Below are 14,291 nucleotides of genomic sequence, written 5' to 3'. Positions count from 1 at the left end.
AAATGATTTATGTAGAGCTTTTAATATGATTTCGTATGATCTTGACATTGGATGTGACGGGGAAAAAGTAATTGTTCCCAGCTTTGCGGATGACACTCATATAACTGTGGCTGCACGAACAGGAATTCAGCTGTTGAGTCGTATTAGTTCTTGTCTGGAGTTTGTACAAAATTGGATGAAGCTTAATAAGTTAAATTTGAATTATAGTAAATCTTGCTTTTTATTGTATGATAGGAGCTCAAATTATTACCCTTGGATAGACAGACTTAATATTGCTGATATGGGTATTCTAAGAATGAATTGTACAAAATATCTAGGAGTTTTAATTGATGAATGTCTCAGCTTTAGAGAACATATAGATTATATTAGTCTTAAACTCGCTAGGAATGTTGGCATTTTAAGAAAGTTGCAGTATATTTTCCCAAGAGATATTTTAAGAACAATGTATTATTCCTTAATTCATCCTTATCTGCTATATTGTTGCAATATTTGGGGTAGTACATTTCCTTCTCATCTCGATCGTGTTCGAGTTTTGCAGAATAAAGCGCTTCGAGTGTTATGTGGTGTAGGTTTTAAAGACTCGGTACAAAAGAGGTATATAGAATGCAAAATCTTGCCTTTAGCAGGACTTATTATTTTTTATCGAAGCCTGTTTATATATAAATATTTTCAAAATTGTTTACCAATATGTTTTAAAAGTATGTTTGAATTAGGATGTGATATTCATACACATTCTACGGGACAGTCCGATATAATTCGTCGTCCGCTTACTATTACCCGTAGATCTCAATTCTCTATTCGGCATCTAGGACCCCATGCATGGAATTGTTTACCTACGACTTTGAGAAACTTGGATAGCTTTCATGAATTTCGGCGGGAATTAAAGCTATTTTGCCTTAATATTTATGGTTTTGATAGTTGAGTGGACCTCAAGTGGAGCCAAGATGTTGGTTTTGATTTTGGCGATACTGGTAAAGTGGTTTTAGTTTCTTTTTGTTTTGTCTCTTTTGAAGTGTAAATCCGTTTCGATTGAAATGCAGGGTAATTGTTTTTTTTTCTTCTTCTTTCTTTCTTTTTTCTTTTCCTTTTCTTTTCTTTTTATTTTTTCTTCTTTTTCGTATTGTTTTATATGTATGTGTATTGGGGTTGTAAGCCCAAACAAGCTTTGCTTCGGGCCATTTGCTTGTTTTGTTTTGTTATTTATATTAATAAACCCATCTTTCTCTCTCTAAAATATCAAATTTCATTAAGATCCGATCACCCATTCGTAAGTTAAAAATACCTCATTTTTTCTAATTTTTCCGAATTAAACCACCCCCACTCCACCCCAGATGGTTGAATCGGGGAAATGACAATTTCTAATTTGATCTGGTCTCGTCCCTGATCCGCCTGCTAAATATCATCGTCCTAGCTTATCTGAAAGTACCCAAACTAGCAAAACCGGGACATACAGACAGAAATTGCGATTGCTATATGTAACTTGGTAATTACTAAGTGCCATGCAAACTGGACCGGAGCCTCCGAGAAAGATATAGAGCTACAGCTTTTAAATGTTACTGGCATAATTTTTATTTGTTAGGCCCCTATATAACTTTGGCCATAGTTCTTTTGCACCTAATGCGTCCTTTTTCAGCTTCTCTGTTTACTTAAAAAAAAAAACACTGCAGGGGGAGGGAAGGTATTAAGAAGTCGTAATTTGGTTATGGTTTAGAGCAGAGATCATATACGACCTTTTTCATAAAAAGTATGTAGCAGCATCCAAATACGCCGATAGAAGTTTTATAAAAATAGATGACGTTAATATTTCCCTACTTAATATAATCATGTCTGAACCACACTATTAGTAACTGAACTTTGACTTCCTGAACTTAGACTTCCTGAAGGCTGTGTTTTTGAACATAAAATAAGTAGTTTCAGGAGATAATCGGTTACGATTGGTTGACGGTTTCTCATTCAATTTTAAAATAGTAAATGCTTGAAAAAAAGCTCCTGGGTATGGGTTGTTTCAAGGAAAGATGGCGAAAATTTTCGTCATATGTTCTTCCTGGGAATTTTTGCGATTAGTACCTAGAAACTTTTCGAATATTGAATTCGTATGTCCAAAATAGATAAGAGGACGGTCTCAGATCATGAGCGTCACCATAAAATTTCCCATCTGGGGAGAGTGGAGAGAGTAAGCATTACCAAGAGGTTTATTTTCACCAAAATTTAAAGGGGGTATTTCTTATTTTCTTATTTTTATACATTATCATTATGGCAACTTGTTTCCCAGGACCCTGCCAGTGCTCAAAACATCCAACATATTATATCTGCAAAATTAGCTAAAATAAAACGAGTCTTAATATTTCTCTATATTTGTAGAATATTAGAAAACTAGCGTTTAACTCTACTTGCATGGATTTTTAGACAATTTAAACTGTATAATAAAAGTTATTGATATAATGGTCGATAACATACTATTGAGAGCTGGAAACTACAGTGATGACAGTGGTCAAGTATGGCTCTGAAGCATGAACGCTCCGAAAAGCGGATGAAGATTTGCTAGATGTTTTCCAGAGAAATTGCCAACGGATTGTTCTGGTTACTCGGCTGACTGACCGCATTTCAAACAGTAGGCTGTACAAAAAGTGTGGTTCAATCCCGCTTTCTAGGGCTATAATGAGAGAAAGGTTGAGATAGCTAAGGCACGTTCTGCGGATGAAGAATGATACGTTGCCAAAGATTGTCCTTTTTGGCCAACCGTCTAAGGCTAGACGGAAAGCAGGTCGTCCACGGTTGGAGTGGGAGGATGTCATAAAGAAAGATTTATAAAGGAAATGAAAACTTCCTCGGAGGGTGTAAAGAGGGAGGCTTTGAATAGATTGGGATGGAGGAAGAGCGTGCGTAGCTGTATTGGCCTTAGGCGGTTTGGTGCTGCGGTGAGTTGTTAGTAGTAGTAGTAATTCTACGAATGCAGGAAAATATAACGAGACGGTTTATTAAAGATAGTTTTATAGATATATGTTACATAAACTGAGAAACAAAAATTTTAGCTCACCTTAACTTTCGTTCTTCACTTCTGTAAGAAAAACTTCGTTTGCTTTTTTCTAAATTAATAAGCATATGAAGTGAAAACACCTCTGACTATACTCCCCAGTGGAAAAAAAATGATTTAAGGACACCTAAGAAGCAAAAAGTTCGTTTGCGGGAAGTGTCAGATACATAGAGACAGATCCTAGCCATATACACTTTTTTAATTTGGACATAACGGTGTCGTTTTCGTGTTTGTCTGCATTCAGTGTTGGTTTCAAGTACATAGTAAATCAGATTTTCTATACAATTAAAATTAGGCAAATCAAAAGATAGTCATCAGGTTCGTTTTTTTAAATAAATATTTTCAAGTAGAATTTAATGAGTACCTTTTGCTTGTCATCTTCCAGCCTAGCATCCATCCTCACATTTGCCCAAGGGACATCAGCTGGCCACCAAGGGGGTTTGGTGGACTCCTTTCCCCATCCAGGTTTACCCCTTCCTGTGGAATATTTGAGCATCAAGGGTATGAACGCTCTTAGTTGGGCTTGTGTCATCTGCTCTACGGGTGTTGGAATACCGTCTATAACTAGGGGCGGCAATTCATGGAGGGAAGGATCCTCTTGGATCGGTGGTGGGGCGTGCTGCGCAAGGGCAGTCTCCAACTCTTGAATTATAACAGCCTTTAGGTTCTTGACCTATAAATTGATATGAAGTTGAATCCAAAAGCCTCTAATTTTTTTTTTGCTGAATTGGATGAAAAAAACAGTATTATTTTATTTTCAAATAACACACTAGACCAGGCTTGGGAAACTTGCAAGCATGCTGAACCTAGGAAGCCAAGAATTTCTTTTGGCACACAAAATACAAAAGAAACAATATTTATCCAATTGAAAGTAAAACAGTTTTAACAAAACAGTTGCCAAATGTAAACAAGACCGATATGAACGTTCCCCATCAATACGCTATAGAAAGAATATAGGAGACTTTTTCAACAACAGAGTAGAGAGAGACGTTTAATTTACGAAGAACTCCTATTACAATACAAGGTGGTTTACCACCCCTCATGCTTTGCCCTAAAGTTTGATTTAAGCTTTAACCAAAATAAGTAGTATCCAATCGCAGCCTCGTAACGCTGCGATAATAGATATGCTTATTTATATGTATTTACTTTAATAAATAGCTTTCCATACGACTAAAAACGGCAAATCTCGAAATTGTTTAAAGGCAATATTATCAACCAGTATATACGACGTTTCTAAGCAAGATTGTAATGTTGAGTCCTCTGTAATGTATGATTCATCGGCTGCGTTAAAACACTAAATTCTAGACTGATCTTCGCAGAGGAAGTGTTTTGATTTTGGAGACCCTATATAAGATAACAAATACAACGATAAAAAAGATATAAAAACAAGTTATATTGTTATATATATGTTGCCGTGAAAGTCTGAAATCTGGTTAATGTTGACATTCACCTGTGAATGTTCAAAATTCCCTTTTCTCTGCTTGGATTAAATTAGCTTTACGGGTAAGCTTTTCAGTCTTATGCAAGATATGATAGTCAAAGTTAAAGTTAGATTATGTTAATTTAGGTTAGGTTAAGTTAGATTAGGTTAAATTTGGTTGTAAATATCAGAAATGGGTTTCTGTATAATATATATAAAATGTATAATATACAAAAATGGGTTTCCGGAAAAGCTTTCCGTATAATACAAGTTGGATATTAGCGCGAAGAAAGAGGGGAAGAGTAAGAAGGAGCAGCGCCTCTTAAATCTGCAGTGGTTTATTACTAAACTGTGATTTCTTGGCACGTGTAGACATATATCCATGTCTAGATTTGAAAGACTAGCTGGACACGCAGGTGGATGCCACTTGTAAAGACAGACGATGATAATGAAGGTTTTTATAGTCGAATGTTTGGATACACTTTTGTTTGGTAACGCTTCTAGGACAATAACCAAATTTTACGGGTGCGGAAGCTGCCTAAACTGATGTCTGTCTAGATATATATGTGAATGCTGCTTTAAGCTCCCGAAGCGCTCTTTGGACTTCGACAACTATACCCTATAGTTACTTTTTAAACTGCAAGGTCGCTGCTCTGGCGATAAATATGGTATCTCCACCTCTATATATATGTTCTGTTCGTTTAAAAATGATGTTTCAATAAAGTAGCTCGTTAGGTAATTGAATAAATCATAAAAATTTGAGATGTTTGACACATTCAAATCATTATCCAAAAACCACAGTGAACCAAAACATTCCATTGATATCTTCTTTAGATTAAGACATAAGAGGTTATTGAGGATCAGCTAAACAAGTGCATTGTCTCTTATCTTACAAATTTTTTCTTTCTTCTATTAGTGAACTTTATACGAATAGAGCACCGCTTATAATTAACGAAGCATTCATGTACAATCTGAAAGCTGTCTTATTTGAAGCGTTTCTTTCTTTTCCCCCATTGAATGTCATAATCAGATTGACGTCATTGGATGAAAGAGTATTAAAAAAAAAAAAAAAACATTCAAGGGTGTAGTTCCATTAATATTTGGTATCAGCCTTTAGACTCTTCCCATTCAATAAAAAATTAATGTATCCAAACATTATTGTGACCTGAAAAGCATTCTTTGATGTCCAATGTTTCCTGCTAATGAATAGTAAGTAAAGAGCCGATCAGTTTGAAAGTATCAAAAATCTTTGTTTAAAACATTCCAGTCTCCGGCAATATACTGTCCTGTGGTTGCCCATTTTACATTTAAATGTACAGTTCATTTAAAATTATCGATGAGCATAGATAATGACTTGAAAGTTACATTCGAATGATTTTATTTGCTGGGGAACTCATTTATGAGTTCCCAAAGTTTTGAGGCTAAATTTATCAAATTTTCTTGACAGGTTCCTTAGATCAATCTTGGGGAGAGAAATCAATATCGTACCTCATAACGTCGTCCATTTAAAAAAAAAATTATTCTTCGTTAAGAATGGATACTGAGTGGTGATAACTCCTCCGATATTGCGAAAAGACTGGGTATAAAATAGAAGACTATGCTGGTATACTTACCTGGTGAAAGTAGACCTCCTTCTAAGACAACTTCTAAGATAAGAGAACTTCTAGGATAAGGATTGGTCTAAAAAAAAACCCACTCCCTTTGTAAAACTAGAAATTTTTAACCGCAAAAATCACCTTCTGTTGTATTTCCTCTCCCTCTCCACTCCGTTTTTTAGGATGATCCTATCTAACTGATGATGACATAGATAGAAGGGATGCTCCTAAAAACGAAATCTTTAGATTCTAGTGCCCATATCAAGTACCTATAGAGATCATGCCTCAATTAATTTCCATTTTCTGTCATTTTATCCCATGGCGAGAATTTAGATCCCCAATGGGCTAAAATAAGTTAAAAATAGAAACTATGTTCTATTACAGATACTATATCCGTTCTGTTTTAGGAGTTAGAAAGTCTTCTAAAAATCTGCATAGTTTAGGGGATACTCCCACGGAGTGGTACCCTTCTATCATAAGCATATTATTGACCAGTCTGTAGTTTACTTGGTAAAGATGCAAGGAAATGATCACATAAACGAAGTAAAAAAAGTGGACATCAAAACTTTAAACAAACAGAAACCACAGCAAATGTGAGGGGACTTGCTCCCTCTACCCTTCCCCTCATTCTTTATGCTAATATCCAGCTTACATTCTACTGAAAGCTTATTAGAATGTAGCAGATATAGCTGGTTAATAATAATGCGTTTAGGCGATTTCGAGATTTGCCGTTTTTAGTCTTATGTAAAATTATATTTATTAAAGCAGATACACAAGCATATCTATTAGTGCAGCTTTATGAGGCTGCGATTGAAGAAACCAGTGCAGATTTAAGAGGGGCTGCTCCTTCTTACTCTTCCCCTCTTTCTTTACGCTAATATCCAACTTGTATTATACGGAAAGCTTTTCCCGGAAGCCCATTTTTATATATTATACATTTTATAAATTTTATACGAAAACCCATTTCTGATATCTAGAACCAAATTTAACCTAATCTAACTTAACCTAACCTAAATTAACATAATCTAACTTTAACTTGCCACAGTTCGTTACCACAAACTGTTTGATTAAGCGAATCTTCGTATGCTTTATTACGTGTTTCAGAGTCAGAATTGAAGAGGGGAAAGCGATTTAATAAACTTCATAAATATAAGCCTACAATCTAGATCCTTTATCATTCTTTTCCCACCATTTTTTTTTTTATTAGCCAGACGACAGACATAAAAAAAACGAAAGGCAGTGGCGTATAGTCTTTAGTAAGGACCGGAGAAAAAATATTTGCCCATTTCCTCCAATAAAAATAAGACATCACCTTACTCTCTCCTATTAAAAAATTACTAACTAAAAGTTCAACTCGATCCGAGCAGTAAAACAAAAACGGACCAAATTTACCATAGCTTTGAAATTTGTCACTGCTTTAATAAAGCTTAATGGCTGTAAAATGAGAAATGTTTGCTTGCCTTCAGGTACCCGCTGTATAACGTCATACGATTCTTCTCAGAGCTAAATATTAATAATTGGCTAAGTGTTATTGTCATTGGTAATCATATTGGCGAGACTTTTTTTTTTTACAACAATAGCACTAACATATTCATTTAATAGCATGTCTTTCAAAACTAAGATATACAAAGGGCATCTCTTATCCTAAATCAATTGAGTGCTTGGGCCATTGAAAATAAACAGAGTTCAATTAAAGAGCATTCCTATGATTTGTTGAACAATATTCTGTTATCCAGACACCAGACCAGGCTCGTGCGTGTACATTTTTAGCAACGTTTTCTGAACATGCGCCAGAAATCAAAGAAAAGACCGCCAAATTCGAAACCGAAGCGTTGTCAATAAAAAGCTTGTTTTTAGCTTGTAACAGGTGTACAAAATCGTAGCATAGACATGCTAGAATTACCGCGTAATAACACGAATGGACGTGCTTTACTGAAAATAAATATTTTTGACAGTTGAATGTATTTCCACCTTTTGGTGATTGGAAGATTCAAAAACAAGAACGAAAGTCCCAACAGCAGGGGCGTAATTTCATAAGGAGCAGAGTGGGGGGAGGTTAACCACCCCCTGAATCCAGGCTGCCCCCCTAGACCCCAGTACCCCCGAGCTGAAATTTAGTTTCTTCAAAAATATTGTCAAAACTAAAATAAGTCTGCACAATTCAAGCATCCAAAGAAACGGTTCAGTTTTCCTTAGTATATCTTTACCTTTATGGTACTATATGCCTCATTATTCAGTTTTCACTCTCATTTTCACCTGATTTGGGAAAACTGGCTCAAACTTTGCTCCACAAGGATTTTGATGATTTTGATGACGTCACTGTCCGACAACTATACTGTGCTGCTTATGATATAGGGCACAAGTTAATTTTCAATTTTTTAGACTGCAAATCGTAGTCTACAAAAAAATAGAAACTTCTCTACGAAAAACATCGCTTTAGGAAATTGCAAAGGCATTGTAAAACATAGCTAGAATTGCGCAGTGAGAACAGCAACTGGCAAATTACTAAAACAAAAATTTAGTTTGAGTACTAATTCAAAAGTGGAGGAAAGGTTATATCTTAGACCATGAAGATGGAAAATCACAAAAAAACTTATTCCACTTAAAAATCGTCATTATTGCTGTTTCTTGTTTTAATTGCCTTTTTTATACCTAAATTTTAGCCTAGCTTTCTTTACTGCAATATTCAGGTCGTTGCTTATTTTCAGAGCAGGAACAAAGTGGTTAAATATCAGTTTTTGGCTTTTACAAAAATAGCAATTATAACCACCCCCTCCTCAATCAAAAGTGTTTTGGTGGATCTACACCTGCCCTAAAATGTCGCCATTTTTTTATGAATTTCCGCCGTAGCTTCCAATAGTTTGTATATAATGCACTTTTTCCGGTTTTAAATTTTTGGTTTGTTAGTTGAACTCTAGCGGAGTGTAGTGAGTTTCATTCTATTTGCGAATTGATCGTGGTAGAGGTACTGCTTCATTGAACCCGGTCAATTGTGAGCTTTATGGCAGGCAGACTTCGGCTATATGTCTTGTAGATATCTTCATGAAGGCCGCGTTAGTTTGAAGATATGAATTTCTAACCACCTTTCTTATTTATACGTAGCTGCTCCTAGGATCAACACCTCTCCTGAGATGCCTTTTTGACTGTGTACTGAATCTTTTTTCAAGTTAGGGTATGGTGGTGTCTGCTTACCAGCCCCGTGGTGCAAATTCATGCAGAAAGCTCTGGAAATATGTAATTTTTCTTTCATTTTGCAGCAGTAAGTCTTTTCTTCAAATCCAAACAGAAGTCACTCGTTGCTCTCTATATTACATAAATCGCAGACAAAAAAAAAAAATAAATACTGCGCTGACATTTATCGGCCAGTCCAAAGTTTAATGTGATCATCTTCGTAAAAATTGACTTTTCAGACACGCCATATATGAACAATTTACCCATGTAAGCAATTCGCTCGCCAGTCCGTCATTCTCATTCTGTAGCAAAAAAATTGACTTTTCAGATACGCGTAAGCAGGTCGCTCGCCAGTTTGTCATTTTCATTCTGCAGCAAATTAGAAATGAGCAGCGAAGCTAAAAAAAACTAATTCAGACTCAATTGAGCCCCACATTCTCAATAACCTTCCTCCTAACAAAGCAGACTTACCAATATAGATCACCAGATACTGCTGGTCAAGGATGTAGATTGTTCTCTATGTCTCTAGCCATAGCTGGGTTACGAACGAACCCTTCGAGGCAAAATGTTAACAATATGAGCATTGCCCACGTGGTAGCTAACATTATCAGCACCCAAGAGGAGAGAGTTCGGTTAATTAAAGAGTGGTGAAGATCAAGACAAAATGTACTGATCCGCTTGAAATTTTGGGTTTGAATATAGCCGTCCTTTCATGCTTTTTTTTTCTGAGAAAATTTACTAACAAAATAAAAATAAATAAATAAAATCTTCAGTCTAGGGTTTTGGCTGAAAAACCTGTGTTCCATTTGATTTTTCCGACAGAAATACTTAGCTTTAGCGAAAACTCAGAAACAATAAAATTTTGCGCTCAAATTGGAAAAAATGGAAGAACTTGGATTTTCGTCAAATTTAAACCATTTTCTTTAATCTTATTTATTCTGGTGTTTAGTTTGTTTTTTGATATTTTGTTTTTATTTGTTTTATGCTGTAATAATTTTTTTTAGGGTGTTTCCAAAATTATTTATATTTCAAACATGCGTCAGGTGTATTTATGTTCGACTAAACAATAATAATAAAAAAAAAAAAACGTTCAGAAATTAAATAAAAAAAATAGTTTTTTTTAACTGAAAGTAAGGAGCGACATTAAAACTTAAAACGAACAGAAATTACTCCGTATATGAAATGGGTTGTCCCCTCCGCAATCCCTCGCTCTTTACGCTAAAGTTTTAATTGTTTTAAAAAGTAGAATTTTGACAAAGAGTCAAACTTTAGCGTCAACCCATTTCATATACGGAGTAATTTCTGTTCATTTTAAGTTTTAATGTCGCTCCTTACTTTCAGTTAAAAAAACTATTTTTTTTTATTTAATTTCTGAACGTTTTTGAATTAATGCATGTTTGATTTTGGCTCTCTGCACATAAATTATTAAAATGTAATTTGCATATAAATTCTTTTTTTGGCTAAATGGGTGTCTCTTAGTTTTGATCAGACGATTTGAGAAATAAGGGGTGGGGAAGGAGGCCTAGTTGCCCTCCACTTTTTTGGCTACTTAAAAAGTCAACTAGAGCTTTTAATCTTTAACGAATGTTTTTATTAGTAAAAAATATACGTAACTTAAGAATTAACTTGCATAACAAACTTTTATATTCTTATATTTTTATTATGTATATGAGGGGGTTTGTCCCCTCGTTAATACCTCGCTCTTTACACTAAATCTTATATTTTGTCCTAATTCTTTAAGAATGACCCCTGAATCAGAAAGACCGTAGAATAAACAGTTGAAATTACTAAAAATACTCTAGCATAAAGAGCGAGGTATTTATCTCCTCCTAAATACCTCGCTCTTTATGCTAAAGTATTTTTAGAACCAATCATATGCGTAATAATTTCTGTTCGTTTTAAGTTTTAGTGCTACTCCTTAATTTCAATTGAAAAAACTTTTTCATGTTTATTTTTTCATTTTTTTTTATAGTAATGCTAGAAAATCCCGCGCCCTTTTCATTGAATTTCTCTTCCCCATAACATATTCCTCCGAGGAAAGATCCTCCAACATAGCCCCCACCCCTCAAACCAACCCCCAAACCAAAAAAAAAATCCACTGAAAACGTCTGTACACTTCCCAATAACCATTACTGTATGTAAACATAGGTCAAAGTTTGTAACTTGCAGCCCCTCCCCCAGGGACTGTGGGGGAGTAAGACATCCCCAAAGACATAGTTATTATGGTTTTCGGCTATGCGGAACAAAATGACTATCTCAAAATTTTGATCCGTTGACTCTGGGAAAAAATAAGCGTGGGAGGGGGCCTAGGGGCCCTCCAATTTTTTTGGTCACTTAAAAAGGGCATTAGAACTTTTTATTTTAGAATGAGCCGTCTTGCGAGATTATAGGACCACTTAGTCGATACGATGACCCCTGGAGAAAAAAAACAAAAAAAAACAAATAAACACGCACCCGTGATCTGTCTTCTGGCAAAAAATACGAAATTCCACATTTTTGTACATAGGAGCTTGAAATATAATCCTAAAATCCTATGACTTTTAGGGGATGTTTCTCCCTATTTTCCAAAATAAGGCAAATTTTCTCAGGCTCATAACTTTTGATGACAAAGACTAAATTTGATGAAACATACATATTTAAAATTAGCATGAAAATCTGATTCTTTTGATGTATCTTTTAGCATCAAAATTCCGTTTTTAGAGTTTCGTTTACTATTGAGCCGGGCCGCTCCTTACTACAGTTCGTTACCACGAACTGTTTGATTTCTTTAAGTATTCTTCACCTCAATACCACTGCTGAGATGGCACAATCTGCTCAATTTGAAAATTTCCAACACATTTCTGATCAAAATACACAAATGGGAAGGAACTGTTTCTATATTTACCCAGAGTAGAGCAAAACCACGTGCATGGAAATTTCAGAGCCAAGTGAAAGTGCATTCAGCATTGTTGGATACTTTCACGCGGGAGCAGTCGCACGGATAGCTGCCAAGTCAAATGAACTTTGCATGTTATCAGGCGAAAAAATTTAATTGAATTCTACGTATATTTAAATTTACTATAATGATTGGTCTATTTTGTAATGCTCAAATAAATAAAAAATTAAATGAAAGTAAAGAGTGGCATTAGTAAGCAAGACTTAAAGCAAACATAAGTACAGCATCCAATATATTTGGGAGGGAGGGATAAAAATCCAAACATTGCTCACGGGAAATGCTTCCCCCTGTCCCCCTGGCGATGTAAGGATATGAATCTTTATTCTTACAATCAAAACATTGCTACAATAAGAGGAGAGCTATCACCTTTTTGCGGTCTATTACCCACTTGTCCAAATGTATTCTTCCAAATCAAAGAAGGTTAGGGGTTAAAATCGTTCTTCCATATCAATTTAAAGCATGTCCAACTAAAGGTCAGAAATTTGGATTTAAAATGCACTTTTAAGGCTTCAGCAACCCTTCCTTCCATAAACTTCTACTGAACTCCATCTTCACCGTAGTAGGCAGGTTTTGCAATACAATTAAAAAAAAATTCATTCGGTGGTTATAAAAACGATATCCACAAGAGCTCTGACCAAAGAAAAATCTTCCCATTATACTCTCGTCAGCGTTAGATCATGGAAGATCCCCCCCCCCCGCCTATGACTTGTGTACAGTTTAATTGCTGGTAGTTCCTACTTGCACGTGTGCGAATCAATTAGGACAAAATGTTTGAAGTTCTAGTCTACGAGTTAGTTAAGCAAAAACCATCAAAATTGTAGCTAGTCCCGATGGATACGACACTAACACTCAGATTGACTAATACAATGATAAAATTTTCGACCACTGGGATTACCACTGTAAACTGTAGGCCAAGGGGATTGATCAATCATGTTCATATTTTTTGCCAATCAATGCTCTAGCTAGATCCTACTGTGTGGGGTGATATTCCTGGTGCAAAAACATTCCCAATTTCCTCGTTGCAAAAAAATTAACTTTTTTCCAGAAGATAGCAAAACATTTCGGTGCGATTCTTTCATAATGCAAATTTCATAAGAAGGTCTCCGAGCCTGTACAAACAATGATAAAAGGATAATGATTCAGTTGGTGTAGCAACAGCAAGAGTTAGTCAAGCAACAGTTCTGGGGCTCAGCCTGAAAATTTATAAGAAGACAAAGAAGGCGTTTTTTCAGTTGAAAAAACTCGTTTTTTGTCCCATAAAATGACGAAGACAAGTCATAGAGACAAGTGCATTTTGCAGGGCAGAAGTGGTTTCGGATAGATGGTTAATGGCCATTTGTTTTGGATATGTTTACTACAAGACCCCCAAAATACATGTTTAGAAAACCATTTTTACAGACTGAATCACCATTTTTGCAATGTTTTTGGCCTTACTATAACTAAAGAAAAATTCTTACAAAGTACTTACCACGTCTTCGAGTGGTTTTGCTCCGAAGACTTTATAATTATTCTGCGTTGTACCTGGTGTAGCGACTAGAACTATGGCTTGCTGACCCACACGTGTTGAATATTCATCGATAGTTTGCTAAAAGAGATACCAACTGAACCTCACACAGGTAAAAAAAAAAATTGTACTAATCCTTACGTTTTGGGAATGTCCTTCTGACTGTACGAAGCTGGCAGCACTAATCTAGTGCTCTGCGGATAAAATATAAAGAAAAAAAAGTGTAAAAAGTAACTTGGTCATAATGGATTCTAAAAAAAAAATGTCATTTCTTTTTATTACAAGATGATTTTCTAAGAAGAAAATTTTAACTTTTTTGTACAAGAGGATTCTTCTAAGAGTGAAGATGGACCCGTTGCCATAAATTCATTTTTGAAGAGGTCATGTTCATTTTGAGGTAAAGTTCAACTGAGGGAAAGGTCATAACTCTACAATTACATGCTCAAAACCGATTTATTCTTATTTTTTTTTAATATTTTCACAGCACCGGTATTAACACTGATATATTGCTAATTCTTGGCAATCATTATCATTTCTTTTTCTTTTAGGACCGAAAGTCCACGTAAAAGAGATTAAGAGAAAATATTTATTTTCATGGCTACGAATCCGGCAAGAGTCATAATGGAAATTCC

General features: G+C 35.3%; 1 protein-coding gene across 5 annotated transcripts in view; it reads right to left on the bottom strand.

Annotated features, from left to right (window-relative positions):
* Nucleotides 1–14,291, bottom strand: part of LOC136035427 (DNA-binding protein P3A2-like) — a 78,215-nt gene that overhangs the window by 36,432 nt on the left and 27,492 nt on the right. For all 5 annotated transcript variants that reach the window (XM_065717224.1, XM_065717227.1, XM_065717228.1 and 2 more), the window contains exons 4-5: nt 13,624–13,740; nt 3,399–3,707 (exon numbers count right to left, since the gene is read on the bottom strand). In XM_065717224.1, the coding sequence (XP_065573296.1) occupies nt 3,399–3,707; nt 13,624–13,740 (426 nt within the window). The remainder of the gene's footprint in view (nt 1–3,398; nt 3,708–13,623; nt 13,741–14,291) is intronic.

This window comes from Artemia franciscana, chromosome 14, assembly GCF_032884065.1.
Source record: "Artemia franciscana chromosome 14, ASM3288406v1, whole genome shotgun sequence".
In the NCBI taxonomy this organism is placed as follows: Eukaryota; Metazoa; Arthropoda; class Branchiopoda; order Anostraca; family Artemiidae; genus Artemia; species Artemia franciscana.
The sequence above is the reverse complement of the archived record's forward strand: the minus strand, read 5'-3'. Positions and strand labels throughout refer to the sequence as shown.